This window comes from Procambarus clarkii, chromosome 27, assembly GCF_040958095.1.
Source record: "Procambarus clarkii isolate CNS0578487 chromosome 27, FALCON_Pclarkii_2.0, whole genome shotgun sequence".
Classification (NCBI taxonomy): domain Eukaryota; kingdom Metazoa; phylum Arthropoda; class Malacostraca; order Decapoda; family Cambaridae; genus Procambarus; species Procambarus clarkii.
This window is the reverse complement of record NC_091176.1, coordinates 29,122,461-29,138,705: the sequence shown is the minus strand read 5'-3', so window position 1 is coordinate 29,138,705 and position 16,245 is coordinate 29,122,461. Positions and strand designations below refer to the sequence as shown.

Here is a 16,245-nt window from a genome sequence, read left to right as displayed (position 1 = left end):
AGGTTAGCCCAGAGCGTCGTCCGGGACAGTCTACTTGACACTTTCTTCCCATTGAATCAAAATCAACTTGATGGTTGTGACGGACCCAGCTCCACTTCTACAAGTGGCTTTTGCAGGTTTGGTATAACTTCCTGTTTATGACTGAAAGACACTTTGCACACGACTCCAACCCGTCGTCAGGTTGTGTTCATTCCATCCAGCGCCGAGCCCCAAAGATACAAGCATCAATTTTAACACTGTTCATACAAAATAGATATTTTCTCAAGTATAAATTAATATTATTATATTTTAGCATATTGTGAATATTTAGGTGTAGGTTAAGTGTAAGGTGTTTGGATGCTGTTGGCAATTATTTGTATTTGTAGTACGTGTGAGAAGCATTTACAGAGCTGCCACTTGAAAGGAGGTCGTCAGCGAAGCACTGTTCGAGAAATGTTGGAATGTCATCAGTTGTGAGTTGTGTGTAAAGCGTTTTTCATTATAAACAGGATAGGGGGAGGAGGGGTTGGCTGCTGCATGAATATTTGGCCTTTGTTTATAAGGCCAGCAGCCCGTCCTGAGGACGGACGTACTGTACAGGCTGCACGACTCACAACTGCTGAAGTTTGAACTTTTCTCGAACCGTGTTTTGTTTACTTCCTGTGTTCGAATCCCACCTCTCTAAATGCCAACCCGTCCTCGGACCAAGTCCATTCCATCCAGTGGTCGACCCCAAAGACGCATTCATCAATTTTAACATTCATAATGTTAAAAACGTTAACAATTTTAACGTTTTTAATTCATAAACATGGGGGGTTTGGTGTGTGCATGGAGTGGATTTTGGGTCTTTGTTTGGAGGACGTCCTTTGTCCTCATAGACAAAGGCCAAAGTCCATTCCATGCGCCCGCCAAACCCCATGTTTATGCATGAAAAACGGTTTACACACGACTCACAACTGGTGACGTTCGAACATTTCCGGAACAAACGGTTCACTGACGAATTTTGTTAGAACCACAACGCTGTAAATGCTTCACCCACGTACTACAAATACAAATAATCGCCAACAGAACCTAAACACCTAACCTAACCTATGTCTATATATGCACAATGTGCTAATATATTATAATATTTATTTATATTTGAGAAAATTCCCGTTTTGAATGAGCAGCATGTTAAAATGTATGAATGCGTCTGTGGGGTCGACCGCTGGATGTAATGGACTTAAGTCGAGGACGGGTTATGTAGGTATATGCCCACTTTATCTTAGTTGTCTTGCATTACACGTGGGAGGGGGAACCTCTCGCCTCACTACCTTTGTCTTGCTGTAGCTTGGACGAGAGCTCGGAGGCACCATCGACGACCTCGCCTTCACCATTCCTGTTGGGCGAGGAACACTGTGTTGAGAAAGAACGCCAAGAAGTCGTTCTTGCTGGACCCTTTGATGGAGATGGTGGTGTTGGTGGTGATGATGGCGACGGTAATAGTGATGGTGACGGTTATGCTCAGCTCTCGGATGATGACGCAGTGGGCAGGAAAAACGAGCGAGAAAGCAGTGCGGAGAGAACGACAAGTGTGGAGGGAGACGCAGAAATAGAGCGAGGGAGTATAACCAACGAAGAAAGAGAAGAGAACAAACTAGTCCAAGATGTCAGAAAACAGGTCCCAGAAGACGACGAAGTCATGACCAGCAGGAGGTAAGTTACCTAGAGTCCGGACATCACTGACTGGGTGTGTCCATCACTCCCGTTCTTCTTCCATCCAGTCTTGACTGTGGGACATATATGCTAAATGCTGTTCTAACAAAAGAGTTTTGTTTTGTAAACATAGATATATAAGCAAGTAAACTGATTTTAATGCACAAAACTGGAAGATACCTGCTTACACACCTCTCCATAACTGAAGACCAAAATATATAAATAAATAAATATATATAATTATTTATATTTGAGAAAATTCCCGTAAATATATATATATATATATATATATATATATATATATATATATATATAATATATATATATATATATGAGAAAGAGGGAGGGGAGGGGGGGCTAGTCTTGGGGTCAGTCTCACCCAACTTTCCAACATGAAACATGGAGTGTATATGCAGCCCTATGGTCCTCCTAAGGTTTCCCAACGTCAAGAAAGTGTCGTGCTTTGTGATTGTTGCAGCCGAAGGCGGCTAGTTTATTGTGCACCCCATACTCGTGCTAAAGTGCTCAATCGTAACCTATCAGAGGACCCAACACAGAAAACGGGACAGCATGTCAGCTGCTACCATTTTCTAGTGCGACGATTTTTTTCCTTAGGTAAAGTAAGCGTCAAAATGCGACGCTCTATTAAGAGAACGGGTTGGGACACGAGAGTCATAGGCCAGCCAGTGTCGGCCCAAGTACAGCCCCTTAAGAAATATCGGAATCTATAGAGACCCTCTGCGAGGAAGAGGTGAGACAGAGAAGGAAGAGAGAGAGGAGAGAAAGAGAAGAAGGGAAGGGGGAGAGTCCCGCGCACCAGCGTGTCCACCATCACACAATTATATACTGCATATAGCAACACTTTAAATGTTCATTAGAGTCCGCTTACACGTGATAAAAGTGCTTATACCAGAGAGGGTGTTGGCCTTGACTGCTTGATCTAGTGCATCATCGTCTGCTGGAGTTATGCTGCTGTTGCATCAAGAACTCGCAGCATGTTGCGGTGTTGCAGCCTTTGAATAACTTAAGTCTTATCATTGTATCCTCTGTGAGTAATATTGACCGCTTCTCTCGTGTGTTTTGGGTTATCCATCTTTTAGATAAATATTAATTCTTCTTACTTTATTTCAGTACTAATGTTCAAAGTCTGGCGTCGTTTTCGTCGGGACATCTTCCCCTCTCCGTCCCCACCGTTAGTGCCACTGCTGAGGTAGAGTGCCAGGGGGATGACAAGACTAAGTACCACCTACTTCTGGACTTCAGCGGCGGCACTTTAGAAAGCGACTCCTCTGCCGACAACGAGAATCCTCCTGATACGGCTGGGGACACTGTCTTCACCCTGAAGAGTTTTGCCGCTGAAGACGTTCAATCGCCTTGTAGAAATGTACAGGGTGACGAGGCCTCAACACTCGAGCAACACCCGGGTAACGAGGCCTCAACACTCGAGCAACACCCGGGTAACGAGGCCTCAACACTCGAGCAACACCCGGGTAACGAGGCCTCAACACTCGAGCAACACCCGGGTAACGAGGCCTCAACACTCGAGCAACACCCGGGTAACGAGGCCTCAACACTCGAGCAACACCCGGGTAACGAGGCCTCAACACTCGAGCAACACCCGGGTAACGAGACCTCTACACTAACGAGGTCGGTCATTGCTAGAACTAAGACACTAAAAAAGTTATTGATGCAACAGATATTGGCGCGTGTTAAAACATTCAATGACACATCGGAGGCGCTCAGAAAGGGGCCGAATGACGACACAATAACTAACATCAATTCGTTGAATGATGAAACAGTAGTACACGAAGTGACACAAAATGAAGATAATGAAATAAATGAACAAACACAAAAAGAAGATGGTTCATTAAATTTGAGAATACCTCTCCTCAGGAATTGCGATCAGTATTCAACACAACCTTATGAAAGAATTCTAAAGAAATCCTCTCTGGAAACGTTATCAGCAAGCCACCCGCCATCTGAGGATCCCACGGGAAACGGACATCCAGAAATTGACGGAGCCTCTCAAAGTACAAATTCAGGGACTCGTCTCAGAAGCACTACAAATTCTGCAGCCGGTGCTGTAACATCAGCAGAGACCGTTACCAGCGGCAACGACTCGCATGATATTGACATGAACGACAAGGATGCCACAGCACTGAGAAATAGCAAACTGGTTGATAATATCGAGTATCGAGTAAAATTTCGACAACATAATGAACGGAGAACTAAAGCCGGTCGTTTAGCCCCGCCAGCCAAGCCTCCCAGGAGTAAACACTCGAGCAAGACAGTCTCGTCTGTGACCTCCCTCACCACTGCGACCCGCCGAACGCTCCTGGACACCAGGCAATTCACTCCTCAAGAGGCTCTGGCTCGCATATTTCAGGATAGCCAGGAACTTAAGAAGTCAGATGAAACGGTCACTAGACAAACTGAAGAGGAGAACCGACACCCATTCCAGAATGAAGATTACAGATTAGATTTCAATAAAAATTCTGCCGATGGTATTACATTAGGAGATAGCAGTGGCATGAGTACTAGTCTTCGATGTAGTCCTGTCGTATCTCATGTTGCACATACCTATGACGAAGATGATATATGCAATACTACAACAGAAACTGCCGACGGCCTGAGAGTTCTGCACAAGCCTCCCTTGCTGAGTGCAACCGACAACAACACGCTGCATTCCCATCGAAATCGAATTAAGTTTAGCAGAGCAGGGTTCGTCAGGAAGCGGGTGAAGGAACCTGCCTCCGGCTCCACGACCCAGACGACCCCCAGACCCCAGCCACAAGGTAAGTGTCTCCTGCACAATTATGGTCGCAAGCTTCTTGCATAGAGACGCATCGAAATACTTTTGTATTCTTTGTATTTTGTATTTGAGAATATTTTATTAATTTAGACTAGCATTTCTGTTTCCGTGTATTGTATACTTGCTGTGAAGCTTACATCTAATCGTTCCAAGGTACTGCCGCAGAGGTAATGCCTCAATACGGGTATATGCCTCTTTGCATAGGGAGTATGCCTGGATATATGCCCCGAATGCCTCAACACGAGCCACAGGGCTAACAACACAGCAAACCAGGTATGACAGAGCGGACTTCATTGAAATTTATAAAATACTGAACAAATTGGAGGATGTTTATCCGGAAAATTTTTTCAGAAGATCAGATGTAACACAAACATGGAGCATCAGTTTCAAGCTCAACAAGCCACAGCGTAGGACTGAGAACAGAAGATGCTTCTTCACCCACACGGTTATAGGCCCATGGAACCACCTACCCGCCGAAGCCGTAAATGCCAAAACTCTGTTAACATATAAAGTACAGTACAGCTGGAAAAGATCATCAAGGCAAAGAGGGGGGGGGGACCTTCGACAAGCCGCCGGCTTCCTGTCCTCATCGAGATCACTAGTGTTAGTGGCCCTCAGGTAAACTCAGGTAAATATACATTTTCCAGGTCATCCCTCAAAACTTATAGATTTTCATATTGAGCCAAAGACTGAAGACAATGTCAATCAAGCTATTAAAGTCATACACAATCATTTAAAAAACGTATATAAACAAATCCTATGGTTTGCTATACATAAGGAAAATGATTAATATTAAGGAATAGCAAAACCATTACATTTGTTTGACTCGGTTTAGGGAGACCTACTAGGAGGCATCCTGGAGGGGCCTCCTCCCACAGGCTCTGGCTCGCCTGACGGAGGGCCAAATCACTTGCAGATGAGGCTTATGATTGATTGATGACGATTACGCCACCCAAAAGGTGGCATGGGCATGAATAGCCCGTAAGTGGTAGATTTTTGGAGTGAATGTGATCCTTGGTCGTGAAAGGATATACTGTGTGCTGAGTGCGCATTTAACCGTCAGTCCTTACTATGTGGCTGCTATCGTGGGGGAGGATACTGCTTGACAATATCTATGAGGGTGTCCAGCTGCTGGACACCTTTTTTTGACCAGAAGAGTGGCAGTGTTGATGGAGATGAGGAGGTTCGATCAGCCATCTGAAGAAACTGAGGGCAACCAACGTAGTTGGATTTATGTACTCTATTAGTAGTACTCATGTTTCTCCACCAGGAATTGAGGTAGCACGTAATCTGTCATATGGCTTGTGCTAGAAGCACTTTTCAAGCTGTTTCACAACCAACCAATGACAACTAGACTTTAAGAGAGACGAGATGGGACGCAATCATAAGTGAGTCAACTACAGAACCATCACCAAGAGTTACATCCGATGGACTCTAGCAGGTTTGGTAACCATGTTAACAATACCGCGAATCCAACATCCGAAAATAATTAGTAAAGTCAGAAGACCTGAGCGTCAGAACAAAAATGTCAGGGGAAAGGAAACTTGTTGATCACACAGAAAATGGGACCAAAAGCTGTCGACGTAGCAGAGTGGACGGATGAGGGACGGATGAGGAACGAGCGGAAACAGGAAGCGATGATGAACAATGACGCGGGATGGAGTAGCGTGGCGGGTTCATCTACCAGGACGAGGCAGTCACACTTCCAGCGTGTGTGGAGCCTTCAACCTCACACCTCTCAGTGACCTCCGATAACATCCTGTGTATAGTGCTGAGCCAATATTACACATTTCTGTATAAACGCTCAGATTAAAGACAGCCTCAGCTCCAGAGAAGTATAGTATCAAGAGTATTGTTTTGTAAGTGGAGTGAAGTGTTTCCTGCATGTAGAGGGCTTGGCATTGACCTTGCCTGGTGGCGGGCTTGGCACTGACCTTGCCTGGTGGTGGGCTTGGCACTGACCTTGCCTGGTGGCGGGCTTGGCACTGACCTTGCCTGGTGGTGGGCTTGGCACTGACCTTGCCTGGTGGCGGGCTTGGCACTGACCTTGCCTGGTGGCGGGCTTGGCACTGACCTTGCCTGGTGGTGGGCTTGGCACTGACCTTGCCTGGTGGTGGGCTTGGCACTGACCTTGCCTGGTGGTGGGCCTGGCACTGACCTTGCCTGGTGGCGGGCTTGGCACTGACCTTGCCTGGTGGCGGGCCTGGCACTGACCTTGCCTGGTGGTGGGCCTGGCACTGACCTTGCCTGGTGGTGGGCCTGGCACTGACCTTGCCTGGTGGCGGGCTTGGCACTGGCCTTGCCTGGTGGCGGGCTTGGCACTGACCTTGCCTGGTGGTGGGCTTGGCACTGACCTTGCCTAGTGGCGGGCCTGGCACTGACCTTGCCTGGTGGTGGGCCTGGTACTGACCTTGCCTGGTGGCGGGCTTGGCACTGGCCTTGCCTGGTGGCGGGCTTGGCACTGGCCTTGCCTGGTGGCGGGCTTGGCACTGACCTTGCCTGGTGGTGGGCTTGGCACTGACCTTGCCTGGTGGCGGGCCTGGCACTGACCTTGCCTGGTGGTGGGCCTGGCACTGACCTTGCCTGGTGGTGGGCTTGGCACTGACCTTGCCTGGTGGCGGGCCTGGTACTGACCTTGCCTGGTGGTGGGCCTGGCACTGACCTTGCCTGGTGGCGGGCTTGGCACTGACCTTGCCTGGTGGCGGGCTTGGCACTGACCTTGCCTGGTGGCGGGCTTGGCACTGACCTTGCCTGGTGGCGGGCTTGGCACTGACCTTGCCTGGTGGCGGGCTTGGTACTGACCTTGCCTGGTGGCGGGCCTGGCACTGTTATAAGGTGTAAGTCTAGTTTTCTATGGATATATTCAAGCGGATTATAGTGTGATCTCAATATACCAATACATGTGTATACGATGTATACAACACTGTACATCAGTTGATTGGCAGTTGAGAGGCGGGACCAGAGCCAGAGCTCAATCCCCGCATGCCCAACTAGGCGAGTACATGTACATATACATGCAAAAAAAAAAATAAAATAAATTATATATTATATATATATATTATATATATATATATATATATATATATATATATATATATATATATATATATATATATAATGTCGTACCTAGTAGCCAGAACGCACTTCTCAGCCTACTATGCAAGGCCCGATTTGCCTAATAAGCCAAGTTTTCCTGAATTAATATATTTTCTCAATTTTTTTCTGATGAAATGATAAAACTGCCCATTTCATTATGTATGAGGTCAATTTTTTTTTATTTGAGTTAAAATTAACGTAGATATATGACCGAACCTAACCAACCCTACCTAACCAAACCTAAGCTATCTTTATAGGTTAGGTTAGGTAGCCGAAAACGTTAGGTTAGGTTAGGTAGTCGAAAAACAATTAATTCATGAAAACTTGGCTTATTAGGCAAATCGGGCCTTGCATAGTTGGCTGAGAAGTGCGTTCTGGCTACTAGGTACGACATATATATATTATATATATATTATATATATATTATATATATTATATATTATATATTATATATATATTATATATTATATATTATATATTATATATTATATATATATATATATATATATATATATATATATATATATAAAGAAAATCAGTGGGAGCCCTGAGGAGGATTCGAACTCGCTTACCTGGTACTTCCAAAATAGCGCCCTAGACCACTACACCGCGACACGGAAAAAAAATATATAATTTATGAATGTGTATATTATGAATGTGTATATTATAACATTATTTGAGTTCGTTTTTTTTAATATTAAATGTGGGTGCCACTTCCGGTTAGGTGATTGAGGACCCTCAGCCGCTGAGAAGAGAATACGGAGTATTAAAAAGAACATTACTGGAGTCAACGTATGATCTTGCATAGTGCCTTCTACCTGAACCCGTACACACACACTGACCAAGTGTTCTGTAGCGCGTCCCAGGTTTATCAGAGACTGATAAACGAACTATGGACGAGATGGGCAATTAAATCAATTATCGCCATTGGAAAATTTCTGGATTATGGGTGCAAGAAGTCCCCCGTGGTGACTCGACTTATGATCACATGACCTCTGATCCAAGAATCAGATGACCTCTGATTTTTGTTATCAGCTCCAAGACTGACAACAAGAATCAGAGGTCATCTGCTCCTGCACCCTCATGTGTAGACTCGCTTATTAGATAAACTCTCGTGCGAGTTTTGTAGTGCTACTGTAGCTCCTGCCTCCCCCTCCCTCCACGCACAGTAATATCTGCCTTCCATTCATACACTGTAACGCCTGCCTATCCCTCCCTCATACACTGTAACGCTACCCTCCCCACCCACATGCACTGTAACGCCTCCCTCCCCTCCCTTACACAGGAAGGCAGGCTTTCCTAGAGAGATAACCAGCCCTGGCTTCCCTCTGAGAATCAGATACCTGCCACACACCCAGTGTTCCTGTGCAGATAACCAGCTCTCTTCCCACCGTAGCCTGTCACGTGTGCTATGGCACATGTGCTAGGGAGGGAGAGGGAGGATGGAAAGGGGTGGCACTAGGGCAGCCAGGATGGGAAGGGATGGGACATGAAACAGATAAGGATAAAACCTGAGAAACATATATCTATAATATAAGCAAATTGCTTATAATTTAGTTTTCAGTGTTAAAAGCGCTTACTTGGACGCGTTTGGGTTACTTGCTCAGTAACATGGTAAAGTGCAGCACCCTGGAATGTTTACAGCTACGTGTGCTAATATTAATGTTTACACGTAAAAGTTGTTGCCGGCACTGTGCTAATATTGACAGTTTCGCCTAATGTTGATGCATATTGCAGGCAGCGGAGAGGGCGGCAGCTGCACACCCAACAAGCCGGCACGAACCAGCCTCCACTGCCTCACCTCCGGCAGCCTGGAGAAGGACCAGGAACCATGCCGTGAGTACTTAACCAGTAAACATAAAGTACATCAACCATAAACTGCATAAAACTCACATCATTTCAAATTATTACAAATTCACGTGAGCTTGGCGTTTGGACAGCGGACCACGGCGCGGCGCTCAACTTCTACTGCGTCAAGTGCCGGGTGGTGGTGTGTCGGGACTGCACGGTGGTGGCCCACCAGCAGCAGGAGGCCCACAGAGTCCTCGACACCCCAGATTCCCTTGCCACCCTACGCACCGAGGCCGTCACGCTCCTGCGTCATTATACGCTTCTCAAGTCCCTCCACGATACGCTCACACAAGTTTATTCCAAGTACATCTCGTACTCTACGCAGGTGAGCTCCGCGTACCTTTAGTCAAATGTGCCCCTAGGTGCTTCAGGAAGGCTCATTGATACATTTGTTAAAAGGTTATCTTAGCTTTCAGACGTATTACATTTATCAATAACTTACATGTTCAATGCTTAAAGTTACATTGTGTGAACCACGAAATAATGTCGCGAATAATCTCACCACCCATTGCCTGAAGTCTCTTGACAACCTGATACTTTGTGTGAAGTCATTGTTTTAATTGCACCAGAATATTAGTCAGACCATTATTATTATTTTGTCATCAATTTATCGTTGTCATGAACTGACGCGAACATCAGCCTGAGCCACCTCGGTGTGCGAGGGCCTGGTAAGGCGCGCACGCCCCACGCTCCTCCCACTAAACTCGTCTCTTCAACCCGTTACATGTATCCTAATCACAGCAACTGCCCGCAGACAACTGTGAACGAGGCCATCTTCTCCAGCCTACGCTTGAAGGACTGTTCGTCCCTGGCGGAGGTGGTGCAGGAGGTGGAGGAAGTGGTGGCATCCGGCCGGAACCTGAGAAGGATTCGTCAACAGCTGCAGGAGTGGGAGAAGCACCAGCATGACTGGGACGACCTCGTCTTCCTCTCCTTACGCTGTTCACTCCTCGCCAATCTCGCCACAGCCACGGACAAAGTCTACCTCAGGTTGGTGATCACTGTTCCACACTTCGCTACAATCACCGATAATGTCTTCCTCAGGTTGGTGTTCACCACCTCCAACGATACAACCAGCATGTGTGCCAATTTCCAAACAATGTAATCCATCAAGATTCACATTACAGACGTAAATAATGCCAGGAACTGTCGCAGAAAGTTAAAGCACTGAAGAGTACAAGAGAGGAGGAAACTTAATAAGCATAATAATGATAATAGTGCATGTACTAAGCTGGCTAATGGGATGTATTTCTTTAATGGTAAGACGCGTTCATAAAAAAATATTGGGGCTAGCTTTACTCAACTTACTCAAGCCAGTTAGGGGTTGGCCTCAGTGCCACACTAAGAAATATCGGCAATTATAGTGACCCCTCTTCCCACCCCCTGCGATTTTCATGAAGTCAAGTTTTCTATTAAGTTATTTACCTGTTTTTCAGTGTCTCGTAACATTAAATTTTCAAATTTCTGACTGAGAGAGTGAGAGAGAGAGGGGGAGGAGAAGGGGGGGAGAAGATGTAAATACAGGGTGAGGAGAGGGATTTTGGAAGAAGGGAAGAGAATGGGAGAAAGGTGAAGAGAGTAGTAAGGTGAGGAACGAGCCCATTGCTTGTGGTTTAACTTCTTCCTCCCCTCCGAAAGCATGCTTCTGCCCCTCCCCCCCCTCGCCTAATTACAGCGACTTTGGGGTATTACAATGGTTCCTTCAGTATGACTACCGGAAGTGGCGATTCAATATAGTAGGATAGTTTATTCTTACTTTAGTCTCTCTCTACATCGTTGTGAGGGCCTGGTATTCAACGCACTGTAGGGGTGTTACTAGGGTATAATAAAGCTAATGAAGAACAATTGTTAGTGAAAATAAATCTATAACTAATTATCAGAAGATTTATATTCTACGACTTAGGCATTTTCCGGTAGAGTGGTTTTTAAATAGTATGTTGAAGTATACACCGTCATAGTGTCTCTACGGTGACACTGTCGACTCCCACACTGCCAGAGGCTCCGACAGAAATGCCTACATTAAACAATCTACAGTTTCTAGCACAGTACTAATTCTGGGGTGATTAGCGTTGTTGGAGAAAGTAAAACAGTGTTTACACTTGGTTCATATTCCTCATACGTATTACTGGCATGAATCTGATTTGTATACATTTGCCCCCCCCCCCACTCTTGTAATAAGTGTGAACTATACACCCAACAAACAATCGTTGATCTCTACAGAGTATTGTGATTTCTGGTACAGGATGGGGGACTGGGTAATGCCAACACCGTGGGTTCACCTGATCCACCTTCTCCAGCCCTACCTGTCGGAGAGTCCGCTCCGCAGCCGGGACGTCCTTCAGGTCTCCCCGTCAGCCAGGGTACGTCTCGCCCCCTGTGCCAGAGAAACGGCCGAAGGGGGTTACTGACTGTAAGATTGATGGGTATCAATTTCATAAGTCAAGATTTAGGAAAGACCTGGGTAAATACCGATTTGGATTTTGGATTTCCTGATTTATGGAACAGTTTACCGGAAAATATTATAGAAGTGAGATCTGTGGACTATTTCAATCGTAGGTTATATATATATATATATATTCAGTTTTTGAGGATATAAATAGCTGCTGCTTCGTATGGGCCAATAGGCATTCTGCATTGTCCTTTATTTTCAAGTTTTAAAAGATTTTAAGGTTGCTTAAAAGTATGTAGCTTACTCTTGCTATGTACCCCCGGGGGTCCCTGCTATATACCCCCGGGGGGTCCCTGCTATATACCCCCGGGGGTCTCTGCTATATACCCCCGGGGGGTCTCTGCTATATACCCCCGGGGGGTCTCTGCTATATACCCCCGGGGGGTCTCTGCTATATACCCCCGGGGGGTCTCTGCTATATACCCCCGGGGGGTCTCTGCTATATACCCCCGGGGGGTCTCTGCTATATACCCCCGGGGGGTCTCTGCTATATACCCCCGGGGGGTCTCTGCTATATACCCCCGGGGGGTCTCTGCTATATGCCCCCGGGGGGTCTCTGCTATATGCCCCCGGGGGGTCTCTGCTATATGCCCCCGGGGGGTCTCTGCTATATGCCCCCGGGGGGTCTCTGCTATATGCCCCCGGGGGGTCTCTGCTATATGCCCCCGGGGGGTCTCTGCTATATGCCCCCGGGGGGTCTCTGCTATATGCCCCCGGGGGGTCTCTGCTATATGCCCCCGGGGGGTCTCTGCTATATGCCCCCGGGGGGTCTCTGCTATATGCCCCCGGGGGGTCCCTGCTATATGCCCCCGGGGGGTCCCTGCTATATGCCCCCGGGGGGTCCCTGCTATATGCCCCCGGGGGGTCCCTGCTATATGCCCCCGGGGGGTCCCTGCTATATGCCCCCGGGGGGTCCCTGCTATATGCCCCCGGGGGGTCCCTGCTATATGCCCCCGGGGGGTCCCTGCTATATGCCCCCGGGGGGTCTCTGCTATATGCCCCCGGGGGGTCTCTGCTATATGCCCCCGGGGGGTCTCTGCTATATGCCCCCGGGGGGTCTCTGCTATATGCCCCCGGGGGGTCTCTGCTATATGCCCCCGGGGGTCTCTGCTATATGCCCCCGGGGGTCTCTGCTATATGCCCCCGGGGGTCTCTGCTATATGCCCCCGGGGGTCTCTGCTATATGCCCCCGGGGGTCTCTGCTATATGCCCCCGGGGGTCTCTGCTATATGCCCCCGGGGGTCTCTGCTATATGCCCCCGGGGTCCCTGCTATATACCCGCGGGGGTCTCTGCTATATACCCGCGGGGGTCTCTGCTATATACCCCCGGGGGTCTCTGCTATATGCCCCCGGGGTCCCTGTTATATGCCCCCGGGGGTCTCTGCTATATGCCCCCGGGGGTCCCTGCTATATACCCCCGGGGGTCCCTGCTACATACCCCCGGGGGTCTCTGCTACATACCCCCGGGGGTCCCTGCTACATACCCCCGGGGGTCCCTGCTACATACCCCCGGGGGTCCCTGCTACATACCCCCGGGGGTCTCTGCTACATACACCCGGGGGTCCCTGCTACATACACCCGGGGTTCCCTGCTACATACACCCGGGGGTCCCTGCTACATACCCCCGGGGGTCCCTGCTACATACCCCCGGGGGTCTCTGCTACATACCCCCGGGGGTCTCTGCTACATACCCCCGGGGGTCTCTGCTACATACCCCCGGGGGTCTCTGCTACATACCCCCGGGGGTCTCTGCTATATACCCCCGGGGGTCTCTGCTATATACCCCCGGGGGTCTCTGCTATATACCCCCGGGGGTCTCTGCTATATACCCCCGGGGGTCTCTGCTATATACCCCCGGGGGTCTCTGCTATATACCCCCGGGGGTCTCTGCTATATACCCCCGGGGGTCTCTGCTATATACCCCCGGGGGTCTCTGCTATATACCCCCGGGGGTCTCTGCTATATACCCCCGGGGGTCTCTGCTATATACCCCCGGGGGTCTCTGCTATATACCCCCGGGGGTCTCTGCTATATACCCCCGGGGGTCTCTGCTATATACCCCCGGGGGTCTCTGCTATATACCCCCGGGGGTCTCTGCTATATACCCCCGGGGGTCTCTGCTATATACCCCCGGGGGTCTCTGCTATATACCCCCGGGGGTCTCTGCTATATACCCCCGGGGGTCTCTGCTATATACCCCCGGGGGTCTCTGCTATATACCCCCGGGGGTCTCTGCTATATACCCCCGGGGGTCTCTGCTATATACCCCCGGGGGTCTCTGCTATATACCCCCGGGGGTCTCTGCTATATACCCCCGGGGGTCTCTGCTATATACCCCCGGGGGTCTCTGCTATATACCCCCGGGGTCCCTGCTATATACCCACGGGTCTTCTCATAGTGTAGGTGAACGAATTTAATTACACATGGTTTTCTGACATCTTAACATAATTACACAATTGTCACCACACATGATTGAACACACAGATATCTAGTTTCAGAATTTCATTTGACATTGAAGGTTTTCACTACAAGAATTTTGTAGTATTTCGTATGGTTCTCGCACCCATTGTAATAATTCACTAAATATTTAGATATATATTTTTGTTTAAACTCCCACAGAGGAAGTCTCTACCCATTTATTTTTGGGTCAGGATAAGTCTTCCAACAGAAACAAACCGGAGTGGATAATGCCATGTATTTTTACAGGGATCAGGAGAGAAATTCAGACCGTCTATCATCTCTGCTTTTGCCTAACATGAGACTCGCATCCCACACTGTCAACTGGGTCGCGTCCGAACACCCATGGGGGACCGATTATATTAATAAACTCGTAATAAACATTAATATTATTATAGTAGAATGGTGTTGCCCGTAACGACTGCATGTTCTGCAGAAGCGGAGCCCGAGCCCAGGTAAAGGGAGACCTTGTGGGGGCGCGACGGAGGAGCCCTTCCCCCACAACGCCCGCCACGCCGTCCTCTCCACCCTCGTCCCCTACATCATCTTCAACCCGGACATCAGGTGAGACGCGATACACACACTCATCAATGTACTCCATTTTCTGTATGTGCACCGAGGGCTTACGTTACTCTGAATTGTTTAAGGATAAAATATACTTTTAATTAAAGCTTAAATATAAATTATTGGAGGGCCAGTAGGGATCTTGTGGTGGCCTTGATAATTCTCCCGCGGTTGACAGCACTTTAAAATTATTTATTAAAATTGATGAACGTGTCCTTATGATTGGCTGCTGTGGTGACGAGCATAACCTTAAAGAACGGTTGGATTATCCAGTCGTTTCCTCAGACTTTGAATGTTACTTAAATATAAATACAAATATTAAGTTAAAAGTAGATTTATACTCACATTTGACACTAATTTTAAATATGGTGTCTTGGTAGATACTTCATCCAAGTGAGTGACCACGAGCACCTGGACATGACTATGATCATGGTGCCGGCTGAAGACCATATAAGAGAGTACCTGAAGCGCCGGCGTCGCGTCGCCACCATGTCTCCGGCTACACTACGTCAAAAAGGCTTCGCTCCCTGTGAAGACACATTTACACTGGTGGAGAAGCAGCTGATGATGGGTGGGAAGTACAGGACACGTCTCGTGGCTTCCTACTCAACAGTCGGCGCTTCTGGGACACCGTCCGCCCAGTTGGCAGTGAAAGTTAGCTTCCCCGGTGTGCAGGTGGTGGACGGAGGGTACGGGCTCCCACCTGCTACAGGCGGAGTGAAGCGAGGGGACGTGATAGTGAATTATGACTCTAGCGGGCGTCCTAACCTGTGTGTGGCAGTGAGAGACGTGGGGGACATCCCTGCCCTCCGCCTTGGTCGCGTCATACTGGGCTTGGACGGCCTCACCTGCATGGTGGAGGCCGAGGACACAAGGAAAACAGAAAATACTAGCTTGCGAGCCAAGTTCATGGCGACTGTGAGACGAGAAGAGGAAGCTGTGTATCAAGTCACAATTGGGATGGATCTTTAACAGTTTTATTTGGTCGTCTTCAATGCAATGACCTTTCACTTTAATAAAATTGTACATTGCTTGCACTATCTAGTTGGAATAAAATGTCAGTGATCTAGGTTTTTCGTCCGAGGGGGGAGGGCAGTTTGGGACTGGATAAGTTCTTAATAACTATGCAGACTACATCTACAAATTCTAAGCTAGCGGTTGTCTCTACAAATCAAAAATCATTCTGGTTAAAAAGTATTAAACAAATGTGCGCATATTTCACTCTACTGTATTTTTATTAAATCGCCCAAAGATATTTCATATTAGCAGATTTCTTAACATTTTCTAGACTTCCATCGTCGTTCTTCAGCTCTCCCCTCTAGCTATACATTTTTATTGGAGG

At 48.0% G+C, this 16,245-nt stretch overlaps 2 protein-coding genes across 12 annotated transcripts in view; one reads left to right on the top strand and one right to left on the bottom strand.

The window, feature by feature from the left end:
- Window positions 1–15,387, bottom strand: part of LOC123762546 (carbohydrate sulfotransferase 10) — a 39,002-nt gene extending 23,615 nt beyond the window's left edge. For 2 of the 3 annotated variants that reach the window (XM_045749056.2, XM_069332529.1), the window contains exons 1-2: window positions 15,249–15,387; window positions 11,737–11,807 (exon numbers count right to left, since the gene is read on the bottom strand). The gene's annotated coding sequence lies outside the window, so the exon portion shown is untranslated. Of the gene's footprint in view, window positions 94–11,736; window positions 11,808–15,248 lie in introns of those variants that run through there. The other variant, XM_069332531.1, reaches the window with a different exon arrangement.
- Window positions 1–16,124, top strand: part of LOC123762543 (uncharacterized) — a 25,985-nt gene extending 9,861 nt beyond the window's left edge. For 2 of the 9 annotated variants that reach the window (XM_069332520.1, XM_069332519.1), the window contains exons 3-12: window positions 3–116; window positions 1,309–1,674; window positions 2,806–3,238; window positions 3,305–4,469; window positions 9,320–9,418; window positions 9,523–9,758; window positions 10,188–10,423; window positions 11,676–11,793; window positions 14,776–14,903; window positions 15,284–16,124. In XM_069332520.1, coding sequence (XP_069188621.1) covers window positions 3–116; window positions 1,309–1,674; window positions 2,806–3,238; window positions 3,305–4,469; window positions 9,320–9,418; window positions 9,523–9,758; window positions 10,188–10,423; window positions 11,676–11,793; window positions 14,776–14,903; window positions 15,284–15,875 — 3,487 coding nt within the window. In that variant the 3' untranslated portion in view covers window positions 15,876–16,124. Of the gene's footprint in view, window positions 1–2; window positions 117–1,308; window positions 1,675–2,805; window positions 4,470–9,319; window positions 9,419–9,522; window positions 9,759–10,187; window positions 10,424–11,675; window positions 11,794–14,588; window positions 14,736–14,775; window positions 14,904–15,283 lie in introns of those variants that run through there. The other 7 variants (XM_069332522.1, XM_069332521.1, XM_045749047.2 and 4 more) reach the window with 4 other exon arrangements.
- The last annotated feature ends 121 nt before the right edge of the window (window positions 16,125–16,245 follow it).